At 51.8% G+C, this 25,025-nt stretch overlaps 1 protein-coding gene across 6 annotated transcripts in view; it reads left to right on the top strand.

The window, feature by feature from the left end:
• Myo10 (myosin X) overlaps positions 1-24,736 on the top strand; it is a 65,153-nt gene extending 40,417 nt beyond the window's left edge. For all 6 annotated transcript variants that reach the window (XM_087189434.1, XM_087189435.1, XM_087189433.1 and 3 more), the window contains 14 exons: positions 4,464-4,559; positions 8,061-8,154; positions 8,844-8,899; positions 11,662-11,804; positions 12,205-12,399; positions 13,371-13,528; positions 15,422-15,545; positions 17,254-17,551; positions 18,373-18,580; positions 19,063-19,199; positions 19,906-20,026; positions 21,018-21,476; positions 22,584-22,775; positions 23,509-24,736. In XM_087189434.1, coding sequence (XP_087045560.1) covers positions 4,464-4,559; positions 8,061-8,154; positions 8,844-8,899; positions 11,662-11,804; positions 12,205-12,399; positions 13,371-13,528; positions 15,422-15,545; positions 17,254-17,551; positions 18,373-18,580; positions 19,063-19,199; positions 19,906-20,026; positions 21,018-21,476; positions 22,584-22,775; positions 23,509-23,610 — 2,383 coding nt within the window. In that variant the 3' untranslated portion in view covers positions 23,611-24,736. The remainder of the gene's footprint in view (positions 1-4,463; positions 4,560-8,060; positions 8,155-8,843; positions 8,900-11,661; positions 11,805-12,204; positions 12,400-13,370; positions 13,529-15,421; positions 15,546-17,253; positions 17,552-18,372; positions 18,581-19,062; positions 19,200-19,905; positions 20,027-21,017; positions 21,477-22,583; positions 22,776-23,508) is intronic.
• Positions 24,737-25,025: the final 289 nt, after the last annotated feature.

The raw sequence follows: 25,025 nt of genomic DNA, 5'->3' as shown, positions 1-25,025 counted from the left end.
CAAGAAATCAACCAATAACAAATGCTGGCGGGGCTGTGGGGAAAGAGGAACCCCTGCTCCACTGCTTCTGGGAGTGCAGACTGGTGCAACCACTGTGGAAATCAATGTGGAGATTTCTGAAAAAACTAAAACAAGAGGTTCCATTTGACCCTGCTGTACCTCTTCTTGGTATCTTCCTGAAGGAATTAAAAGCATCATACCACAGTGATATATGCACACCCATGTTCATAGCAGCAGCATAGTTTGTAATAGCTAAAGCTTGGAAACAGCCCAAATGCCCATCAGCTGACAACTGGATAATAAAGATGTGGGGTTTTTAATACAGTGGAGTACTACTGTGCCATAAAGAAGGATGCGCCTCAGACATTTACAGCTAAATGGATGGACCTTGAGACCATACTTCTAAGTGAAATAAATCAGACACACACGTGTAAACACCGCATTGTTCCTGTGGTGTGAGAAACCGAAAGTGGTAGTGAGGACTGAGATGTATAATGGATTCTGGGAAATGGGAAAAAAGTGTTCAAATGGGAAGGGGAACAGGAGGAGGGAGGGAGAAAGGAAGGGAGGGACAAGATGAACGTGAAAATAGAAGGGAAAAATGGGAACAAAGCTTTTGTACATGGGGGAGAAGGGTGCTGGAGGGGGGAATAGGATAAAATAAAATAATTAAAAATAATAGTGAATGGTAGGTAGACAGTCATACTTACTGTTTCAAGTATAATAACCCGAAAACCCTTCATATATTCAATACAGATGATAACTTTCTTTTCTGAGAATTTTCCATCTGCTGCGGATTGAATCAGCACGGAAGGGGACTATGGATAGAGAGCTGACTATGCTCCTTTATGAACTAGAATATTTCTTTGGTTTTGTTTGTTATTTGAGACAGGGTCTCACTGTGTACTTGAGGCTGGACTTGAGCTCACTTTGCAGTCCAGGCTGTCCTCAAACTCAGCAGATCCTCCTGCCTCAGGCTCCCACGTGCTGGGATGACAGGTGTGCGCTGCACACTGGGTGAAGCCAGACCGTTTCCGTGAAGAGCAGCTGTTGCTCACCAGATAGTGGCTCCCCCGAGGTCCTGTTTGTATAGGAAAGGCCAGGAAAATGCTTGATCTCTTCACGTAGCTTGCATGGTCCAGTAGCGATGCTTCTGGCTATTTCACTTTGTTTACTGCTTCACGTACCTCTGTGACTCCTGCGTTTGAACATGCGTGGTGCATTTGTCACCATCAAAGCTCTTCTGAGGATGCTCCCATCAGCCCACCTGGGCCCAAGAAGCCGCTCTGTCCCTGTGTCTTTTCCATGCAACCCTGGCAGTGTACAGTAGCTTCATGCTTTCTGGGAGGACCCGATGTTCCTGTTCTCCTTCAGGATTCAGGCTCTGTCAGCAGAAGTTCTCCGGTGATTGTTGGAATTGTGATTTTGAGGTTGAGACTTGGTCGGGGGGGGGGGGGCTCCCAAGTGAGGACCCAGCTGCACTTACTACAGCCCTGCCGACAGCGTCAGCAGGGACAGTCACTCGTCCAGGTGCTGTGGTCCAGTCACTTTTCCCAGGGACATCTTCCCTTCCAAGACGGGGGCCCCCTCTCTCCTTCCCCCATCACAGGCTTCCAGTAGAGTCTGCTCTTCTTGGTGTATTTTATCGTTTCATTGATTCTGTCGATAAGGTAAGGTGTGCATCTATTCTAAGCAGTTAGACCGATGGCTTCGTCAGTGTAAAGTAAATGTGTGACTCTCAGCAGCTACACTGCCTTGGGGGTCACAGGAAGCTGGCTTTGTCCCCAGGACCCTTCCTCAAGTTGAGCTCCATCAGCTCTGACTCTGACCTCTACTTGCATCCTACCTACCCTGATTGTGTTAACCGGACCCCAGAAAACTGGCTTTTGTCTCAGGTGCAGTTTAGGAAATGCTGGGGTGAGATCCAGATTATATGGAGCCCCCCCACACTCAAAGCCCACGTCCTGCCCTGCCCGCAGCGCCCTGATGGGGGTCGCATGTCCCTGAGAGGTTGGGTGCCGTCGTCCCAGCCCAGGCCTGAGCCCTGGTGGAAGCTGTCATCTGACTGTGGCTCCAACAGAGCCTGAGCCTGGGAGTTTATAAGGAGCAGAACCGCACCTGGCCCGTGGTGTGGGAGGCCATGGTGAATAAGATGAAGGCCACACCTGGCCAGGGCTTCTTGCTCAGTTATCCCGGTTGTGACCTAACCCCCGGAAGGTGCCACCTCTCGCCCCCGTTGGATTGAGGATTAAGTCTCCAGCACGCGAGCTTGGGGTCGTGTTCAGCCCACAGCTGCTGTGGTGAACCGGCAAAGAACCCGGCTGAGCAGGGCTGCTTTTTCTTGCTTTTTTTTGGTACTGGGGATCAAACTCGGATCCTTGCTCTTGGGAGGCAGGCGGCGGAACCATGGAGCAAAATCCCCGGCCTGGGGCTGCCTGCCTTTGAGATCCCCTTCTAAGGCAGATGAGAAACCGGAGGCAGCCCCTCTCCTGGGCACGTAGGAGCCATGCCCCTGGAGGCCACAACAGCCTGCCCCGCTTCTGAAAGAAAAGGAAGAAAGCAAAGCTGGTAGAGCCACGTCAGCGCTAGCTGACCCTCAGCTTCTGGTTCGTGATCTTAACTTATTGGTGGGCAGCCATGGTCTGCAAGTGTGAAACAGAAAGTTTCATTTTTGAGAAAGACTACATTTCCGTAAGTTTGGTTGTAACACTGAACTGTTCTGTTACTGATCACGGCAGCTGACCCCTGCTGACCAAGCCTCATTTCTCTTTTTTTCTCTTTTTTTTTTTTATCACTAGAGAAAGAAAACATAGCAGCAAGTTCTGTATTGGCTTCAATATGACCAAATAGTTCATCTTTAACATAATGACTACACTCCACAATTGAAGTCAACACAGTCAGTACTACAAATTACTTGTTGAAAGACTCTATCCTGGAGAAGGAAAATTAGGAAAAAGAATTTAAACAATTTCTCCAAACCACATTTATAAATATTGCCATATTAAAAATGCTTGAAAGGCATGGATTCTCCATTCAGCAGTTTTCTCTTGGCAACAGAAAAAAAAAAACCTCAGCAATAGTTTATCAGAAGTTTTAAGTGTAAAAGCTGTGTTGTTTCAGGGTTTGCACTTGAGCAATATTGTCATTACAGTAAAGACTCCAAACTGCTGTATACTCACCTCAAATAAAATCTACAGAAAATCCCACCAACTCCAATGTCTTCTGCACTTTGAGTGAACCCATAAACTTTCTGAGTTTAGTTAATAGTAAATACCTCAGAATACCTAAAGAGGTATGTTTCAATTATTAATGGTGTGAAAATTGTCTCAGATCCACTGGTTTAAAGAGCCTTCAAATAACATACTCTTCAATAGAACCTTACCTCATTCCAAATTAATATCAGATATTTCAAAATCAAAAGGATTTGTTCTATACCAAGATACAGGTATTACTCAATACCTGATGGGCTCACATTTTAAATTTATTTGTTAGTGTTTCTTTTTTTGTAAACAAATGATTGATGAAGTAATGCTACACCTTAAATTCCAGAAAATGGCATGGTTTCCCACCCTCTGGTGGATAGGGTGCATGATCCCTCTATTATATGGGATTAGTACAAATTCATGCTTTTGTGTTGTAGTGAAATGTTAAAGAATCCAATGTAGACTGAAGTACAAGTATAATAATCCTTGAATGTGATCAAACCTATGTAAGACACATTCTCTTGGGACTTAGCGTCGTACCGTGGTCCATACATCTTCATCAGTCTCATTTTTAGTACAACGAAGGGGTTCTCTGTCTTTCTCAGCTCTCCATGAGACCTTCTCTTTTTCACCTTCCCTTTCTTGGTCTCTCTCTCTTTCTCGTGACCAAGCCTGGTTTAGAAAGCAAGCTTCCTCGGAGGTGTGTGTACAGCTTGAGCAGTGCTAGCCAGAAAAACCCAGAACCCGAGTCCAACTTGGAGCGCTGCCCTCATGCTCAGGCAGAGTTGGGGTCACAATGTGGACACGAAAAAATCTGCATGCCATCACCTGGGAGAGGCTGGGGCGTGGCTCTGCTGAGGAATGTGGGCATGCAGAGGGCTGGGTTCCCACCTCAATGCCTAAAACACAAAAAGCCCCTCAGGCTCCCGTGTTAGGTCTACCTAAGACAGAAAAGGGTTTCATAGTTAGCCTCGGGTCCACCCTGAAGACATCTCACCATGTGCAGGCTTTCAAAATCAGACACACTTCTGGTCTCAGGCATTTTGGGTAAAGGCTGCTGAGCCATGTGGGAAGGAGGCAGAGTTTATGTGGGCTTCAGCGCTGTCTGCAGTTTCCAGTTTCTCCTGGGGCATCTCGGAACCCCTCCAGGGTGAGTGGGGTCTACGTTATACAACTGCTTCTGTGACCATTTCCAACTCAGTCAGTCACTTCATAAAATTGCTCTTTTCAGTTCCATCTGCCGCTTTCGTCTCTTTGCAGAGAGATCGTAGACAACACCAGCAAGGAGAACGGGATCGACATCGTCATGGCCGACAGGACCTTCCACCTGATCGCCGAGTCGCCAGAAGATGCCAGGTGAGGGGTGACTGCCACTCCGTCCCCAGCACGTCCTCCCCCGGCCTGGGCCGGCGCCGCGCCCTGCTGCCCTGAGAGGGCTGCGCTGACCCCAGTAGGGTTTTCTCTTGAGAACTGAGTCGTAAGAGAAGCGAGTCCCACACCTCCGGGATTCTTTCCTGGGTGGGAGTGTGGGTACCACCCAGGCTCAGCATTTCTGGTCCTCTCTCACTGGCCACGTGAGAAAGCTAAGCTCAGGGTGCACCTTCGAGAAGACTCCGAGCCTTGAAAGTGAACAGCTCATATTTGCAAAAGGATCTAAAGAGCAGTAGCATTAACTGGTGGCTAAATGAATGATACCGTGGAAGTATTCAGAGGGTTTAAAAGTCTGCATGTTGATGTGCTAAGCAGAAGAGGTACTAACTTACAGCTGTTGTGGGCAGCATCAGATGAGTCACATGTATTAGCTCATTTAATTCTCACATGGGCCTCTTAGGTCGGCATTGTTGTCGCCTTTGCTTGCACCTTGCAGAGTAGGAGATGCGTACAGAGAAGGGGCCGTGTCCCTGCTGCAAGCTCATTCTCTTGCGTGGAGGCACTGAGCTTCCCACATTCCTCTCATATGGTGTTTGACCCAGACAGGAGGAAAGCGGTGTCCCCACTGGCAGGACCACACTGCCCGACTCTCTGAACCTCAGGTAGCCATGTTGGGGTGCTCAGGGCCTGCAGCACTAAGTTATTTTTCTCATCACTACCACAAAACACCCGACTTACACAACTTAAAGGAGGAGAGGTTGATTTTGGCTCAGTCTGCAGAGGTTTCAGTCCACGGTCGGCTGGCTGCAGGGCAGGGTGCATGGCACAGGGGAGAGAGCTGCTCACAGCATGGAGGACAGGAAGCAGGGAGCGAAGGGAGGAGCCGGGGAGGGGGATGGACCTCTTCAGGCTACGCCCCCAATGGCCCGCCTCTTCTGACCAGATCCCACTTCCTAACAGTGGGGTCTGTTGACCCCGATAATCCAGTCACCTTCCAGAAGCCCCGCCTGAGAGCGCATGAGGCTCTAGGGGGACATCTGGATCTAAACCATGACAGACAGAAGGGTCAGGAGAGCTGATATTTGCTCTTCAGTCACTCTGAGGCTATGGCACGCAGGGATGGCGTCTCTTCTCTTCCTGCAGGCCTGTGGGTAAGGTCGGTGACTGTCCCGCTCTGAATCCTCTGGCTCACATTCTGTCCTCAGCCCAGGCTCTGATCAGTTCTCGGGACCTCTTCGCCCATTGTCCTGGAGTGTTTTGAAGTCACTGTAGCACCACAATAGCAGCGTTAGCAGTGAAGACACCAGGAAGTCATTCTTCCCATGGGAACAAACTAAACCCCCGGGTGAACTCATAAATTACAACACAAAGTGCAGAAACAAGCAAACCTGAAATTACAGCCCCCTCATTCCGTCTGGGCCTCCTGTTGGGTTTCCGCGGTCCTGGAGGGCCCACGGCTTTTCTGCTGAATTACAAGCCAGGCCGGCAGCTGCCCTGTCTGTGCTGTGAGGAACCTGCTACGTTTAACATTTGGAATCTTTCAGCGAGGACTTTTCCCCCAGCCAGTGGAACACATTTCTGAAATTTTCTTGTCAAATTCCAAGCTATACCTTGATTCAGAGGGGGAAATTTGGAACTTTTTTTTTTTTTTGGTACCAGGGATTGAACTCGGGTCCTTGCACTTGCGAGACAGGCACCGGAACCACTGAGCTAAATCCCCGGCCCCCAGGAAATTTGTAACTTGAAGGTTACCTGTACAGATCGAAGTTCAGCACATTTGGATTTTATTCCTTTTTGTCTGTGATTCTATGTGGCATAACAGACCTTAAATTTGTGAGTTTTGCAATGTTTGATTTAGGAGTTTTGGTTTTTTGTACTGTGCATAGAACCCAGGGCCTTTGGACAGAGCCGTATCCCTAGCCTTTTTTTTATTTTTTATTTTGAGACAGGATCTTACAAGTTGCCAAGGCTGGGCTTAAACTTGTTATCCTCCTGCATCAGCCTCTCAGCGTCCTGGGATCACAGGAATGCAGTACCACACCCAGCTTGGTTTAGGAGATTTTTGAGTTTGGCACAACGACTGTAGACTTGCTTTGTGGTTAACCAGAACAATGGAGCAAGTTTGTATGAAGGTGTTTCCCTTGGTCGTGTCAAGAGTGTCTGTATATTTTGAATAATTTCCAACTCTTGTTCACATTTTCACCCTCAGGAATCACAGGAGATGGATTTTACTTCTTGGCTGTAAATTTATAAGGCCTACCTTTCTCTGGAGGTGATCTCAATGGTCTAGGAGTTACTTTTTCACTTAAATATTCCATCACATGCCAGGTCCTGTCCCCTGTGCCCTATCAGCAGGAATGCTGGGTGCCTTACAGGCTGGGCAGGGGGAGGAGCCCTAGCTTCTCTCACGTGTCCACCCTCTCGTGTGCTGTAGTTGATTAATAAATGCTGAATGGGTGGTGGGTGTCTGGATGTGATGGATGGGTGGATGGATGGGTGAGTGGATGGATGAGATAGATGGGTGGGTGAGATAGATGGATGGATGGGTGGGTGGGTGAGTGGATGGGTGGGTGGATGGATGGGTGGATGGATGGATGGGTGGGTGGGTGGGTGGATGGATGGGTGGATGGATGGATGGGTGGGTGGGTGGGTGGGTGGATGGATGGGTGGATGGATGGGTGGGTAGGTGGGTGAGATAGTTAGATGGCCAGCCACTCATGGTTCTTTTCCTCACACAGACTCACATTTCTAGTTAATCAGGACTTCTAGATTTTTCTGGAATGACGCATTTTACTTTTATTTTCTGATTTGATGAGGCTGGAAGTGAGAACTGAGTTGCATTCTCTGGTCAAAATCATTTTCCACTCTGTATTTGAAGCAGTGTTTGTGATTCCCGCTCACTTGTGTAGACCTCCTGTTGGGCAGCTGGAAACTCCCTGGTGGGAAGGAGTACAAAGCAGATGTCGAGTGGCCAAACTCCAGTGGTAGTGCTTTTACAGTTTTAGCCTTCTCACCTTGAAACTTACCTTTAAAGACAGGAAGGCACCTGGACGTCCTCCACGGCAAAATCCTATTCGGTAACTGTCCTGGATATGAGCATTTGGAGTAGAAGTAAAGATTTCATTATTTGCTATAAATTTCTCAAGGGACTCATCATCCTCAATGTCTGAAGGGCTGTGGGACTGGAGAAGAGAGTCTGCTCTTTGGCTGTTTTGTTTTGAGAGAGACAGGGTCTTGCTGTGTAGTTGAGGGTGGCCTACAACTTGCCGTGACCCTCCTGCCTCAGCCTCCTGAGTGCTAGGATCTTGACTTCAGTTTGAAACATGGTATCTAAGGGTACTTTGGTTGCTCTTTCTAACATAGAAATCCCACGTTTGCTCCAAATCCAAAGGACAGTTCTTGTGGATGTTGCTCTCTCATGGGGGGCCACCATCTGGTTCTTTCGGCCCACACGGGGCCGCCCCTCACCATGCCTTCTCTCCACAGCCAGTGGTTCAGTGTGCTGAGCCAGGTGCACACGTCCACCGACCAGGAGATCCAGGAGATGCAGGACGAGCAGGCTAACCCGCAGAACGCTGTGGTGAGTGCAGGCGCTGGCCCCGGGCTACGGGAGAGTGACCGGCAGCTGCCACACGGCTTTCTCTTAAAAGTGTAGTAATGAAAAAGAAAAGCAGGGTCATTGGGTGTACAAATCATACTTTGGGAAGACAGTAGATGACAGACCCTTAGCAGTGGTGCCTTCCCATTCTGCCACCTCAGACTTGGAAAAGGTTCCACGCTTGGACATCGAGGATGTGTGAGACACCTGGGCTGCAGAGGGTGGGGTGGGTTCTGAATCGTGTTCCATCTGCCTTTACTCCACACACAGAAACAAAGGCATCAAGTCCCATTCTAGAAATGAGGCTTTATTTCCGCCTAAGAAAAACACGGCAGTAAAAGTGTAAAACTTAACAGAAAACCATAGCATCAGTTGGAAAACTGGCACTGTTGAAAGGAGTTCAGAAACCACTCTGCTCATCCGGAAGCCCTTTGAGAACGGGGAAGAACGCGCTCCTGATCCTTCAAGGAACGGACTACCGGTTCCACCCGCCTGGTCTCCAGTCTGTTCACTCAGCGAAGGGCAGCTCGCTTTCTAGGAACTGTAATTTCACAGCTGGCTAAGGGAGAGGGAGCCTGTTCACTTTGCCCACATAGGGAGCTGTAGTCAGGGGCACGGCTCTGACGCAGACCCACTTGGTGCTTCTCACTGTGCTTTTTGCTCCTCCGCAGGGCACATTGGATGTGGGGCTGATCGATTCCGTGTGTGCCTCTGACAACCCTGACAGGTACGCTCCGATGTGGCTCTCAACAGAGTGGTTTAAGAGCTAGGCGTGGTGGCATACCCCTGTGATCCCAGCACTTGGGAGGCTGAGGCACGAGAATCTCGGCAAGTTCAAGGCCAGCTTGAACTACATAGTGAGACTGTCTCAAAAAAAACAATGTGACTTAGGAACCTGCATGTGGCCGCAGGTCCCTCGATGGCTGCCCTTGGCTGTGAGATCGTGCTGGGGTATGTTCGGCCTTCCAAGCTGTTACCCAGTTTTACAGCACATAGAAGTGAGACTTCCCCTGTGGCTGTCTTTGGACAGTGGAAGTCATTGAGAGGGTGGGTTTGGAACAACAGCAAGGTCAGAGGAAGGTTCTCTGTTCAGACAGAGACGCAAGCAGCTGGACAGTGTTCCAGCACAGGGAGGCTGCAGCTGCTCTCGCTGAATTTAAGGATGGATTTGAAAAGGAATTTGGTCATAATGCCCCCATAGAGTGTGAATAATCAGACCCCAGCTATTTCTTCCCTTCACATGTCGGCTTTTTCCGTGCCCTGAAAATAGCGTGTTTTCAGTTTTGTTCTCCGACAGCAAATCTACTTTGGAGGCTGTATGCCCGGTGAGGTCTGTTTGTCTTTGATGCTCGTAAACTGTTTCTGGCAGACTTTGAGAAAAATTGCTCTAGGGGGATTTAAAAAAAGAATTAAGATGTGATCGGTACATATACGAACTCTCCACAGTAATTGTAATCATTATGTACTGCAAACATGGACTAATAAAAATTAAAAAGAGGGCAAAGTCCTCACTGACATGAGGCCCAGACATCACCCCTACCCACGTTGCCCAGTTACATTCCAGGGTGGTGATTTGGTCAGATCTTAAAAATGGATAAATAGGCTTCAAGGAGTTGTTCTGTGTGGAGCTATTCACCTCATTGTTTCACTTACGTTGTTGCTAAGATAAAATACCTGACACCCAAAGTTAAAGGAGGAGAGGTTTATTTCAGCTCACAGGTTTGTAGAGGTTTCAGTCCATAGTCAACTGTCTCCGAGGCAGGGCAGCATGACAGAGAGGCACTGGCAGAGGAGGAACAGTCCATGGCAGGGCAAGCAGGAGGTAGCGAGCAACAGGCAGCAGCAGCAACAAACCTGCTTTCTTTCTGTCCCTTTCTATTCCATCCAGACTGTAAGCCTGTTCATTAATGCCACCCACACCGAGGATGGGGCACCCATTATCCACACTCTTCCTCCCAGCATCACATCCTTAATCCCAGTACCACATCCCCTAATCCAGCCACCTTCAAAACTCCCCACCTGTGACCACATGAAATTTTGGGGGAACAGCTAGATATAAGCTATGAACAGTAAACAAATATTCTACCTGTGAGAAACAGCAAAAAGAAAAGAAAGGGGGCTGAGAAAGAGAGAAATTGCTCTATTACTGGAGTGAGAATTAAAACTGACTTCTGCCTTTTATATGATAGCTGGCAAGGGGGTCTGAGTACATTAAAATTGGCAACAAAAAAAAAAACAGCATCTGACTGGCAAAATGAGATCCCTGTGTCACTGTCAACCTTCATCAGTGTGGCTCTTCTGAACTGCAGATCCATTGTTTTCTCTTTTTTTTGGTACTGGGGATAGAACTCAGGACGTGAACCATCTCCCGCTGCACTCTACCTTTGCCTGATACCAAACTCTTTAATACCTGCATGTGACCAAAGCCCAAATTCTTACTGTGCCACTTGAGCTCCGCCTTTAGTGGTGGCACACACCTGTAATCCCAGCTCGGGAGGCTGAGACAGGAGGATTGCCATGAATTCAAGGCTAGCCTAAACTGTATAGTGAGACACTGTCTCAAAAAAAAAAAAAAGTTCCATTCTTGCCCAATCTACCTCTTTCTTCACCCAAGCTCCCTCCCTGCAGCAGACTGGGCACGTGATGGTCCATGCTTAGAACTTGGCATCTCAGATTTTTTCTCTCCTCACTTGCTGCCCTTCTCAACTGTAGAAAAATCTTTTTTTTTTTCCAAGAGGACTCTGCTTCAGCCCTTTTGTCTCGATTTCCCTGCCCACTGAAGTCCAGTTAAAACTTCTTTTTCTTGGACTGGTTTAGTGCTTCACCTCAGTACTCAGTTGAAAATTTTTGAGACAGAATTCACACTCCTTAGGTTGAGCGATTAGAGGAATTAGTGGGCCACAGCCTGCAAGAGGTTCAGAGCTTTGCCAGACCGAAAGAGCTGAGAGTGACAGTAAATTTCCATTATCACTTTCTCCCTGGCTGGGAAATCCACCCCCTGTTAGCTTGCTCCAAAAACACAGACCAGGGTGGCTTTGTGTCCCAGGCATAGCACAGTGCAGAAGATGGTCCACTTCTGTTGACCGAGCTCTTCTGAGGTTGGAGTTTGCTATTTCATTCCCGACCCACAGAAACATCATCCCAGGCAACATCCAGAGTCAGGAAGACATTGACTTTGGAGAAGCAACATAAAGCCTTTCCCCTGTGATCACCTCATTTAGCATTCCCAGAATTTGAGTTTCCTCTGGAAAGTTTTGCATGGAGGAGAAGCGTTGTCCCTCCTGGGACCTTCTGAATGAATACATTTCAAGGTTAATGATGTGTGAAATAAGTCCTGCCGGAAGGACGGGGTCTGCCTTAGTGTAAAGCGCAGGCAGCGTAGCATTGTGTGTCCCGCGGCCGCAGCCACAGAAGGCATTTCGCTTGTCTCTGTGCAGATGGTGGAGACGCTGGCCCCTTAGCTTTGCATCCTTCTCCCCCATCCCTCAGGCCCAACTCGTTCGTGATCATCACGGCCAACCGTGTGCTGCACTGCAACGCCGACGCCCCCGAGGAGATGCACCACTGGATCACGCTGCTGCAACGCTGCAAGGGCGACGCGCGCGTGGAGGGCCAGGAGTTCATCGTGCGAGGTGCGCGGGCAGCCTCGCGTGCCCCCTTAGCAGCATTGCCTTCAAGTGGCTCTTCTGAGTTGCTGCGGCTCATGTTGAAGTTTTTAAAAATAAACGAGCAGGCCAGGGATTTAGCTCAGTGGTTCCGGCGCCTGCCTCAAAATTGCAAGGTCCCGAGTTGGATCCCCGGTACCAAAAAAAAAAAGTAAACGAACAACCCTCGTGGCTATTTTCTATCAAATAGGTTATGTTTGTATAATGCAGTCCATTACAATGGTGTGGGACTTGGGGTCTCATTGCTTTGCTTTGCTTTGCTTCGCTTTGGTGAGCTGGGGCCCCGAGTGTCAGGCAAGCGCCTCTCACTGAGCTGTCCCCCAGCCCTTTTGCAGTTTTGAACTCACACCCCAGCCTTCCTTTCCAGGATGGCTGCACAAAGAGGTGAAGAACAGTCCGAAGATGTCTTCACTGAAGCTGAAGAAGCGCTGGTTCGTCCTGACCCACAACTCCCTGGACTACTACAAGAGCTCGGAGAAGAACTCCCTGAAGCTGGGCACGCTGGTTCTCAACAGCCTCTGCTCCGTCGTGCCCCCAGATGAGAAGATCTTCAAAGAGACAGGTGACCAGGAGGGCTGCAGGCTCAGCTTGCTCTGGGTACATGCTGGAGCTTCCTGCCGAGCCCGGAAGCAGCTCTGGACACTTGGCCCGTGAGCTGCAGCAATGAGGTTTCCACTCATGGAGGGGCGGGAAACTAAGTAGACACAAAGTGCCCGTCCTATAGGAGGCCTTGTGTTGAACATGCTTTACACCATGTGCATCTACAGAGGTAATTCCTGGCTGTGAACTTAGCCTCCTGCAATGCATGAAAAACAGGCATGTAAGCATCGAAGTGATTTTTTTGTTTTTTGAGGTAGGGTCTCACCGTGTAGTTCCCAAGGGCCTCAAACTCACAGCAATCCTCCTGCCTCAGCTTCCCAAGTGCTGGCATTACAGGTGTGTGCCACCACGCCTGGTGTGGGTTTTTTTTGTTTTTTGTGGTATTTTTAAAGTGTTTCTGGAAGATTGCCTATTTTGATTTTTGTTTCTAGTTGTGGTTTTGTGTTTTTTTAGCCATGGTCACGCCGTGCACGTCAGATCTGGGACGTGTTGTGATGTTTGTGTGGACACGCAGACCGCTGAGCCCAGTGTTTGCTGCTGGAGAGGCCGGGGGGAAGACAGGGAGACCGGGAAGTGGGAGGAAAGTCAGAATCTGCTTGTTCCAGAAATGTGTCCCTAGAAAGAGACATTAGCCTGCCCCTGCTCTCCTTGAGAACAAATGTCATGGTGTATGTATTGAATTCTGGGTCTTTTGTATGAATGTTTGTCGTCGCCTCTCTGCTGGAAACTGGAGTGTGAGGGACACGTGGTCTTTATGCTGGGCACGGCACGGGGAGGGTTCAGCATCTGTTGAGTTAAGGGACAGATCCATTAAACTCGGGGGCTTGGGTCCCAGAGGACAGGGCTGCTCATGATGCTGGATTTCTGGGACGGGTACCAGGGCGTCGCCCCAATCCCAGCGCCAGCGTGTTCCTGCTGCCACTGTCCTTTCAGGCTACTGGAACATCACCGTGTATGGGCGCAAGCACTGCTACCGGCTCTACACCAAGCTGCTCAATGAGGCCACCAGGTGGGCCAGCGCCATTCAGAACGTGACCGACTCCAAGGCCCCGATAGACACCCCGACCCAGCAGCTGATCCAGGACATCAAGGTGAGGTGGGGCCAGAGCAGCCCTCGGCCCCCGGGACCTTGGCGTTAGGCCAGCTGGGTGTTCACAGGTGTGAGGTTGTAACTGGGATTTTACACTACAAACATTTGGCCTCCAAGAAGGTGTTAGGTTGTTGGGCTCTCAGGGGTCTGCAGTTGGGGCTGTCGGCTGCACGATCACAGGGAGAGGCACAGCTGGGCTAAAGTGGATTCATGAGGATCCCCGATAGAACATTCTGAACATTCAGGATCCCTGTCAGTCACTGCCAGTCTCCAGGAGCCGCAAGTCTCTGGATTAATAGTGATCACGTTAGGTTGTGGTTTCCTGCCTAAAAGTTTGAATTGCTGGGTCATTGTATGTCAGTTGAAGGAAGCAGTGATTGCATGGCAGCCGCAAGCAAGGGTTTTACACTCGTTTCCCAGGCGCGGAGGTGGAGACCTGGGGCTTTGTGCTTGTGGTGTTCACAGAGCTGTCAGTCCATGATGCGGGACCGTCAGCTGTGACAGAACACACTAAAATGATGGCAAGTCAGGTGTTGCCGAGAGCTCTGCTGGACCCCAGGGTGCCGGATACAAATAAGCTCACTTTTAGCCTTAAAGAAAATGAATTTTTTTTTTTGAGACAGGAATTTTTAAAAAATCCTTTAGCCCTACTTTCCCTTCAAAGCTATAGCACATCTATTTTTATATTCTATAACTATGATTTCAGACATTCAAAGGATAAATATAATTTTCCAGATGTACAATGATGCTCTTTATGAAATGCAACAAATTGCTCTAATTAAGTGTTCCACAGAACACTTTTAAAGTAATTTTAAATTTTTCTGTGGCTTCCTATTGGGTGTTACTAAAAAAGACTCACAGTGGAAGTGAAATGAGCATGAAAGAATGATTCATGGCCTGTTGTCCAGCTTTTCTGATTTTTAAAGCTCTGGAAGTAATTGGCCTTTTCAAGTCCCAGATTTCAGGGCGGGGGGCATGAGGAGGAAGAGTCCCTGTGAACATACAATGTGTGGTGCTTTAGGTACAGAGAAAATACAAAAGAACTAGCAAAATGTGTGTTTAAAATGAATTCCAGGTGAAGATAGCACAGTGAATGGCCAAATCCTTAGAAGAGAAGTTCCAATTTTTTTTGGTGGGGGGGTACCACGGATCAAGCTTGGGACCTTGCACTTGCAAGGGGGCCGTCAGAACCACTGAGCTAAATCCCTGGTCCAGAAGTTCCAATTTTTTAAGTACTCTCTGTATAGAATCTGCAAGGGGTGGTTTTAATAACATAAGACAGTTCATGCACCTGAAACAAAATGAGCTGTGGAAGAAACTGTGATTTGTCTTGAGACACAACTTGCGTTTGTCTTTGTCCTTGAAACTATTGACACTGGAAATAGATGAATGGATAGAGCAACGGAGGTGTTTACACACCGTGGAACATTTGCCTGCCATAAAGAAGGATAAACTTGAGTCGGGTGCACCTTGAGACCATAATGTTGAGTGAAATAAATCCAACACACAAGCTTAAATATCACACGGTTTCTCTTATATGAGAAACCAAAGTAAGAATAAATTAAAGAGCAAGGCAAAAGATAGAAATAGAAAACAAGGGCGATCTCTTACAGATGGGAAGGGAACGAGGAGATGAAGGGGTGGGAAAAGGGCTGTGAAAGGAATCAAGCTGCATTATGTAGATGCACCAGCTCCCTGTGATGAATGTAATCATTGTGTACCACAACATGTTCTCATAAAACTAAAAATGAAAAAAACGTATACCACCCCTGTTAGGTTGACTGTGGATGTCTGAGATGTTTGGAAACACCAGTGTGGGAAGGTCCAACTGATGGGGCACTGCGTCTGTCTGCGTGCGCGTCCCTCCCCTCTGTAACAAGCCTTGTGCTTCCAGGAGAACTGCCTGAACGCCGACGTGGTGGAGCAGATCTACAAGCGGAACCCGATCCTGCGCTACACCCACCACCCGCTGCACTCACCACTGCTGCCGCTGCCCTATGGGGACATCAACCTCAACCGTGAGTCCTGGTGGGCTGCTCCGGGGCTGGAGCTTTGGAGCTTGGTTTCAGTGATACAAGGACGGTTCGCAGTGACAAAGAACGCCAAGGGCTCAGAGATGGCAGTGACAGAGTGGCCCTGGATGGTGCCTGCCTTGCTGAGCCTTCAGCCCACTGCCTGAGAGGCTTTGGGGCAGAGGACTCTCCCAAGCTGCCTCTGACGCTCTTCTTGTCGCTGGGACAAAATACCTGGTACCCACAACCTAAGGAGGGAGAAGTTGATTTTAGCTCTCAGTCTGCAGAGGTTACAGTCCATACTCTGGCTCCAGGACAGGCCAGCATAGAGCAGGCTGCCAGGGACAGCTGCTCACAGTAAGGGGCACTGGAAGCAGGAAGCAAAGGGAGGAGCCCAGGGGGTGCTAAACCCTCTCAGGCCACTCCCCTGGGGCCCACCCCTTTCAGACAAGGCCCTGCCCCTTCCGGGCCAGACCCTGCCTCCTAACTGCAAGCCAGCTATGAGCTGCTATAACCCAGTCAAGTCCTGGAAGCCTACCCTATGAATGAATAAGGCTTCAGCAAGACGTCTAGATCTAAACCATAACACCAGCTGTAGGCTCATAGGGGTCCTGGGCACGTTTAGGAGAGGCTAGTCTAAGCTATGACAGTAGGTAGGTTGGAAGCATTGTGCGTGTGGGTGTGCGTGTGTGTGTGCGCGCACGCGTGCGCGTGTGCTTCCATTCCTAGGGATTGAACTCAAGGCCTCACGTATACTAGGCAAGCACTCTAGTGCTCATCTCTGAGCTACAGCCCTATGGCTCTTTTTTTTGTTTGTTTTCTTTTTTGATACAGAGTCTTACAGTGTAGTTCAGCCTGGCCTTGATCTCAATACGTAGCCCAGGGTGGTGTCAAACTCCCTGTGGTCCTCCCGCCGCAGCCTCCCGAGTGCTGACATTACTGCCCAGATTTGATGCACTTTTTACTTCATGATATTTTCACATATAGATTGAGTCTATTGGGATGTTGCCCCATGTTAAATAAAGGAACATGTCTATTGGATAAACAGATTTTAAAACAATTTTTTATGCTAAGTATGGAACCCATTCAGCCATAAATTAGCTTTTTTTTTTTTTGGTACCGGTGATCCAACTTGGGTCCTTGTGCTTGCGCAGCAGGTGGCGAAACCACTGAGCTAAATCTCCGGCCCCATAAGCTAGCTTTTAAATGAGCATTTTATGTAGTAAAACATCCAGTGATAAGCTGAACATGCGGCGCCTGTCGGTAATGTCAGCTCTCTGGGAGGCTGAGACGAGAGGAGGATTCCAAGTCAAAACCCGGCCTGAGCAGGCGACTTAGCGGAGAAGTGAGACCCTGTCTCAAAATTTAAAACAATTTAAATAAATGCTTTTTTTTTTTTTTTTGGTACCAGGGATCGAACTCAGGTCCTTGCGCTTGCAAGGCAAGCGACAGAACCACTGAGCTAAATCCCTGGCCCTAAATAAATGCTTTTAAAAGGGCTGGGGATGTAGCTTAGTGCACAGGCCCTGGACTCGATCCCTAGTATTAAAACACAGGTTGAGTTCTGTAACAAAACTGTAACCCACCGTTTCCCCGCTCTGTGTCGCCGACCCAAGGGGGACCACGGTGGGTGCTGTTGGGAGGAGACCGCTGCTCCTGTGCCCCTCGGGGAGACCTCTCTCCGCACCACGGTAACCTGGTGCCTCTTCCCTAGTGCTCAAGGACAAGGGCTACACCACCCTGCAGGATGAGGCCATCAAGATCTTCAACTCGCTGCAGCAGCTGGAGTCCGTGTCCGACCCGGTGCCCATCATCCAGGGCATCCTGCAGACGGGCCACGACCTGCGGCCACTGCGGGACGAGCTGTACTGCCAGCTCATCAAGCAGACCACGCAGGTGCCCCAGCCGGGCAGCACGGGCAACCTGTGCAGCTGGCAGATCCTCGCCTGCCTGGGCTGCACCTTCCTGCCCAGCCGTGGGATCCTCAAGTACCTCAGGTTCCACCTGAAAAGGTGATGTCGGGGAGCCACGCAGGCAGGGGGCGTCAGGGAGCCGGACAGTTCGGCGCGGTACCCGGCTGGGCAGGATGGGGGGGGGGGCGCCGTGCAGAGGAGTCCCAGCTTAGGGTCCTTACACACCAGGTGGGTGCAAACAGTCTGATTGGGTTTTTTTTAATATGTAAGAGGTTTTTTCTTTCATTTTTAAAAATTTATTTATGTATGGGATTTTTTGAGTCAGGGTCTCACTGTGCAGTTCAGGCTCGTCACGAACTCACTAAGGGGCCCAGGCTAGTTTTGACCATGAAGTGCTCCTCCTGCCTCAGCCTCCTAAGTGCTGGGATAACAGGAGTGCGCCCCCACGCCTGGCTTAAGAATTTTATCTCATTTTACTGGGGTTTTTTGTTTTTTCGTTTTTTTGCTTTTTATTTTTTCATTAGTAAATGTTTACTTTTTAAAATCTTACTGTCTGCCAGAGGTTTCCAACATGATGTCTCATGTTATGGGATACCTTTTAATTGTAAAATGGTTATCACAGTAAGGCAGATTACTGTATTTCTCATCATACTTAGTTTTGTGAGAGACAGAGGTGAAACCAGGTACAATGGCCGGGCGTGGTGGTGTGTGCCTGTCATCCCAGTGCTCGGGAAGCTGAGGCAGGAGGATCTCTGCCAGTTGTAGGCCAGCCTGGACAGAGATCCTGAGCAGAGGAGCTGGACCTCCCTGCCAGCCACCGCTGTTTTCCTGACCACCACTGGGGGGCACTCCGCGAGAAGGCTGCAGGTGCCTGGCTGGCCCAGGGCAGATGCAACTAACAGTTGGCCTTTGAATTCTAGGATCCGGGAACAGTTTCCAGGAACTGAGATGGAAAAATACGCGCTCTTCATCTGCGAATCTCTCAAGAAGACCAAGTGCCGAGAGTTCGTGCCCTCCCGAGACGAGATCAAGGCTCTGATCCACCGGCAGGAGATGACGTCCACCGTGTACTGCCACGGCGGGGGCTCCTGCAAGATCACAATCGCCTCGCATACCACTGCTGGGGAGGTGAGGGCCGGGGACACTGAGCAGCGCCAGGCTGCCGGCCACACCTGTGCTCCCAGCACCCGGGAGGCAGGGCTATCTGACGTGGCTCCGGTGAACACTTTTTCTCTTCAACTTAGCATTATGGTTTGGGGGATTTTCTTGTGGTCTTTTGACACACCATTGAACTACACTGCCATGTAGTTCAGGCTGGCTGTGAACTTGTGGCAGTCCTCCTGCCTCAGCCTCCTGAGTGCTGGGATTACAGGTGTGCACCACCACGCCCGGCTCTGAGTTTAGCATGATGAAGCCCACTGGCTAAGAGGAGCAAGGTACCAGAACCTGCCAGGCTTCCTCTGAAGTTACTGTTGCCTGCCGTAGTTGGTGGTCTTAGGTAAAGGGCAGGACCCCAGCGTCTCACTTGCTTTTCCACCTCCGGCCCCAGCAGTGGCCCCAACACCGTGCTCCGTGTTGACCGGAGAGAGCAGAGGGACCCTGTCTTGCAGGTAGTGGAGAAGCTGATCCGCGGGCTAGCCATGGAGGACAGCAGGAACATGTTCGCCCTGTTCGAGCACAATGGCCGCGTGGACAAGGCCATCGAGAGCCGCACCGTGGTGGCAGATGTGCTGGCCAAGTTTGAGAAGTGAGTCCCGTGGGAGCAGGCGGGGCAGGGGGAGCGGCCTGTGTGCCCGCCTGAGCTCCAGCCTGCAGCAGCCTCCTGTGTCACTTTGTCTTATTTTCCCCTGCTGAAGTAGGCTTAGCTCTCCTCTCTGCTCCCTGTGTTTCCTCATTCCCACACAAAGCCATGGTCTCAGATGGTTTAACCAAGCCACGCCTGTGATCCCAGCACTCGGGAGGCTGAGGCAGGAGGATTGCTGTGAGTTTGAGGCCAGCTTGGGCTACACAGAGAGACACTGTCTCCACAAAAATATGCCTGTGCTATTTGTATCCTGACTTCATGGCCCCTAAATAGCGCAGAACACCTCCTGCTCAGCATAAACGCAGCCCTCAGAGAATGCTTCTTTCTACCGCTCACTGTAATTTACTTGAAGGCAGGAAAAGGAAAATAAAGGAAGTGGCTTTCTTTTCTGTGTGCGGGTGCAGCACACGGCTCAGCTGGCACCCGCTAGACAGGGCCCTGGCAGCGAGCTCTCCGGGCAGGGTTTGGCTGTGGCTGTTTGTGTTTCTCGAAGTGAGACAGGAGCGTGTGCCTGGCTCTGGTGAGGCCCCTGTCACTGCCCTGCGTTCTCCCCGTCCCCGGGTCCCCCTGTTGTCCTCCCATTGTCCCGAGAGATCAAGCCGTGTGTGTGACCTGCCCTGCCGTGCTGAGTCTCTGACCCCGTCCCTAGGCTGGCCGCCATGCCCGACGCGGGGGACCTACCCTGGAAATTCTACTTCAAACTCTACTGCTTCCTGGACACGGACAGCGTGCCAAAGGACAGCGTGGAGTTCGCCTTCATGTTTGAGCAGGTGAGGGACTCGGACCAGCTGCCCTGGCCAGCTGCTGGGCCTCAGAGACCGCGGCCAAAGCCGGGTGCCACAGTGCACTCGGCATCTGGATCCCAGCTCCGGGGAGGCTCAGCATGGGGCAGCCTGCACTCCACAGGGAGACTGTCCAGTCGGTCTCCTGGGGCCGGCAGAGTCCCCGCCGGGACAAGGCCTGCAGCTGTTCCCGCCATGTGGAGGACGAAACTAAGCCACGTTTTGTGTGAACTGTTCCAGTCAGGGGAGCGAGTGTAGCAGTAAAGGACATGGCGGTGTCCGGGCCGGCCATGCTGGGGTGAAGTTAGGTGGCGGGCTGGGCGAGGGCACGGTGTTCTGTTCTGTTCAGTGTTTTATCTCTGTACTAGTCGGTGCAGAATGGCCGCGTCCTCCTGGGGAGGTGGGGCCTGCGCCCGACACAGCACGACTTTGCCTGCGTTCCTCGCCCCTCCACCTCCTGCTCCCCTCTGCAGAAGGTCTGGCTGCCTATTTACTACTCTCTTTCATCCTCCTCTTTGTTTATGCTCTGGACTTCTCGTATAAGAGAAAACCATGCACTATTCAGCATGTGTTTGTGATTTATTTCACTTAACGTTCTGATCTGAAGGTGCGTCCATTTTCCCACAGGTGACTCCAGATGCCCTTCTTTAGGGTAGAGTAGTACTCCATGGTGTGGAAATACCATGGTTCCTTTATTTGTTTCTTTGTTGATGGACATGTAGGCTGCTTGTGAGATTTAGCTTTTGTGAGTCCTGCTGCTATAAACATGGGGATGTGTGGATCCCTGTAATACAGTGTCTCTCAATTCTTGGGAAGGAGAACAGCGAGGTGGAATGGAGTTTCTAGTGGTAGTTTCGAGGATTCTCCACACTGGTTTGCGTCCTGATTGTGGAGCCGAAGTTGCCCCCGCCCACCGAGAGGGCAGGGAGGGTGCCCCGGAGCGGAGCGCGGTCCTCTGACCCTGCGCCCCTCCCCACAGGCCCACGAGGCGGTGATCCACGGCCACCACCCCGCGCCCGAGGACACGCTGCAGGTGCTGGCAGCCCTGCGGCTGCAGTACGTGCAGGGCGACCACTGTGCGCAGGCCGCCATGCTGCCCCTGGAGGAGCTGTACTCGCTGCAGCGGCTGCGGGCGCGCGTCAGCCAGGCCACCACGCGCAGCGCCAGCCCGGGCCAGGGAGAGCGGCTGCAGCGGCGGCGTGCCAGCTTCCTCGAAGGGACCCTGCGGCGCAGCCTGCGGCCCGGGCCCGGACGGCAGCGGGCAGACGAGGAGCAGGCGCTGGAGCTGTGGCTGCAGGAGGAGCTGGGCGGCGTGCGCGCCAGCGTGCTGAACAAGTGGCGGCGGCTGCAGGGCCTGAGCCAGGAGCAGGCGATGGCCCAGTACATGGCGCTGGTCAAGGAGTGGCCGGGCTACGGCTCCACGCTCTTCGACGTGGAGGTGAGTGCGGGGCGGGGCTGCTCCTCTTTCCTTCTAAATGCTTCTGTCGTATTAGGGAAGAATATGGTAGGTTTTTATGGTTTTTGTTTTGCGACAGGGTCTCGATGTGAGTCCAGGCTGGCCTCAAACTCGTGGTGGCAATCCTCCTGCCTCAGCCTCCCCAGTGCTGGGATTACAGGCGTGCGCCACCACACTCAGTTCATTGCTACTGTTTTGGTTCGGTTGTTTTTGTTTTGTTTAGTAGCCGCTGACTGAAAGAAACCTCACTAATGCTATAGACGAGGTTTGGCTCTCCTCTCTCTCCTAAAAAGAAGAATTAAAAGAGATTTTGGCAAACTGGCCGCGGGTCCAGTCCGACCTGCCTGTGTGTTCGGGGTGCTTCGCCAGCACAGTCGCGCTCCCCCGCCCTCTGCTGGGTCTTGCCTGGCTGCTTCGGGCCGTGGCGAGGCGCAGGGCTGAGCTCCACCCGGCGCTGCACTCCCCAGTTCTTGGCCTCATCCCACTGCACCTGCCGCCTGGTGATGGAAGTCCGGTTCCTCCCCAGATCCACACCCAGGTCTCCTACCCGAGGCCTCGCAGTGCTCTCCGAGGCTGCTGTTTCGGGTTCCGGTGTTGGTTGGGTCCATCGGGTATGCTGCAGGTGTGATCCATGCCCGGGGCCGGGGCCGGGGCCGGGGCCGGGGCCGCCTGCGCTCGTATCCTTCCGCGGTGCTCCTTCAGATCAGCCCTTCGCCTGGGCTCTGATCTCTCCGTCAGTCTGGGGAGGGGTCAGCAGTGAGGTCAGGGAAGCCCCTTTTTGCACTGAGCAGGCAGGAGGTCTGTCATCTTAGCGCTTGGGAGGCTGAGGTAGGAGGATTGCTGCAAGTTTGAGGCCAGCTTGAACTACATAGCAAGGTCCTGTCTCAACAAACCGTAAGAAAAAGTCTGTGCCGCTCCTTGTGAGGAGCAGCCAGACCTGCCCAGCACAGTGAGTTGGAAATTTTCACTGGGCCTCACCCACCCGAGTCCCAGGTCAGGCAGAGGCCTGCAGACGCGCTGCTGTGGTCTTCCGCCCTCGGATCCTGGCCCCTGCTTGGCGTCCCGCTAACCCTGCCTGTCTCCCCGCAGTGCAAGGAGGGCGGCTTCCCGCAGGAGCTGTGGCTGGGCGTGAGCGCCGACGCCGTGTCCGTGTACAGGCGCGGGGAGGGGCGCCCCCTGGAGGTCTTCCCGTACGAGCACATCCTCTCCTTCGGGGCGCCCCTGGCCAATACCTACAAGATCGTGGTGGACGAGCGTGAGCTGCTGTTCGAGACCAGCGAGGTGAGGGCCTCCCACTCCCTAGCGCCTGTGACCAAGCCCCCTCCTTGGGATATTTTCCTGTTTGCTGTATGAAAATACAGTAGAGCCCAGCATGGTGGTGCATGCCTGTAATCCCAGCTCTCTGGAGGCTGGAGCAGGAAGATCGCTGAGTTTGGGGCCAGCCTGAGGTACACTGTGAGACCCTGGCTCAAAAAAGAACAACGAAAAAAGGAGACAGAAGGCAAGGAACTGATGGGAGGAACAGAAGTGGCTGGTGGGGAGCTGGCCCCTGCGACCTCCCAGCAGGCGACCAGAATTAGGGCATCCGGCTTCAAGGCCGACCGTGAACTTGGCATTTCCGCGACCTTCCCTGACTCCAGTGCCCCGTGAAGTGCTCGCTTAACGGCCAAGTCTGACAGTTTACATCCAGCAAAATTTTGCACACAGCAACCACCAGGTGGCGTGCACTGCATTTCCAAAAAACACAATTCCTTTCTCCCTGGCTGGGAAGTCTTTTGGGAAGGGTCTCACTATGTAGTCCAGGCTGGCCTGGAACTTGTGCTGATCCTCCTGCCTCAGCCTCCCGAGTGCCCTGGCTGGTAATCGGGAAAAACAGTCACATTCTTGGCTTCGTACAGGATAGTAGCCCAGGCCACACGTCGGAAGCCGCTGGCTTCTGCATGGAGGGCAGGGAGCTGTGGGTGTGTGGCCGGCCTGCTGGTGGCCTGACCTTGTGGCGCTTCTGTCTCGGCAGGTGGTGGACGTGGCCAAGCTCATGAAGGCCTACATCAGCATGATCGTGAAGAAGCGCTACAGCACCTCGCGCTCTGTGAGCAGCCAGGGCAGCTCGAGGTGAAGGCGACAGGCACTCCCGGCCCTGACCTGAACGAACCGCCATCAGCCTGGGCACAGCTGCCTGGCGCCCTGGAAGCCCCAGGTCCTTTCGCCCCGTCAGCTGCCGAGACTGTGCCCTAAGCCGCCCACCTAACAGTCTGCAGTTTCCAAAGCTTTACTGCTCTAGATGACTCATGCCTTAAAGAAAGGGGAGAGAAGCCACGCTGCCACCAAAGCAGCCACAAGTGCCTTACCCTGCAGACCCAGCCCTCACCAGCCTTGGCCTTGGCCGTGCTGCTGAAGGAGCTGTTCCAGCTCGCAGGGAGGGGGTGTCTTATCAGCTGTGCACTAATCTCCCACCCGCCCGCTCCCCCCAGGGAAGGTAAGGGAGGGGCGGGAGCAGAAGGCAGGGACAGTGTGGCCGGAGCGCTGCTGGCAGCCTCCCTGGGACTCGAGTCCACCCTGTGCTTTGTGTCATTTCCAGCGAAGGTGCTTGCAAAAACTTAGCTCTCATCACAAGCATTACACACAAAGGGAAGAGGATGTGCAATGGTGTAAACAGTCTGTATATTTTCCTAGTTCAGAGTTAGTCCTCAGCCACTGCCTTGGAAGGTGGTTTTGTTACCGAGCCGGATTCCTGGATTTCCCTGCCTGTGCTGCTGGGCCCGGTTTTGCTCCCGTGTAGCGAAGGCTGCTGGGTGGCTGTATTTATAGCCTGCTCACTCCCGCTCCAGGGCTGTTTTTAGAACAGGGTGAAGTCATCGCCCAGGCTTTCATTTCTAAACCAGTTAAGCTGAAAGAGGCCTTTCCTTGAAGGTTAGTGCTGACCCCCTGGACGGGGCGGCTGTTGCCAGCTCCCACAGGAGCTGCTGCGTGCCTAAGGCCTCGGAAAATGTGTGCATACAGTGGGTCCGGACCGCGCACCTGTAAATAAATGGGCTCCGATGACCAGAAGAATGATCTGACTTGGACTTCTATTTTTATATGGAGAAGTTATAAGGACTTGGGCCATCTAGGTCTGGCCACAGAGGAAAAAGCAATTTCCCTGACCCCTGACCTCTGATCTCTGACCCCCACCCTCCCCAACCACGCGCTGCCTGGTTTGGAGCCGATAATAAAAGACATCAGCAACGTGGCTGTGTCCTTCATGGGCGGCTCGAGGTCGGGCCTTGTGTCCGTTTGTTTGTCGCGCTGCAGTGTTAGCTGGCGTTGTTTTCTGTGTCTCCAGATACTATGGCTCCAGGATCCCCAGGTCCCTTCCATGACCCAGGATGCACTTACGTGGCCCAGGTGCCTTGAGTGCACCCTGGGCTCCGTAGAAGGCCTGAGGGCCAGAACAGCTGTCGCCCGTACTGAGCGGGAGTCCACGCATGTTCCATGCAGATGTGGTTTTGCTGATCTCCTTTTAGAGACAGGGTCTCACCTTGTAGCCCAGGC

This window comes from Heterocephalus glaber, unplaced genomic scaffold (genome assembly GCF_053883595.1).
Source record: "Heterocephalus glaber isolate CG9 unplaced genomic scaffold, H.glaber_assembly_v1.0 deba00001538, whole genome shotgun sequence".
In the NCBI taxonomy this organism is placed as follows: domain Eukaryota; kingdom Metazoa; phylum Chordata; class Mammalia; order Rodentia; family Bathyergidae; genus Heterocephalus; species Heterocephalus glaber.
The sequence above is the reverse complement of the archived record's forward strand: the minus strand, read 5'-3'. Positions and strand labels throughout refer to the sequence as shown.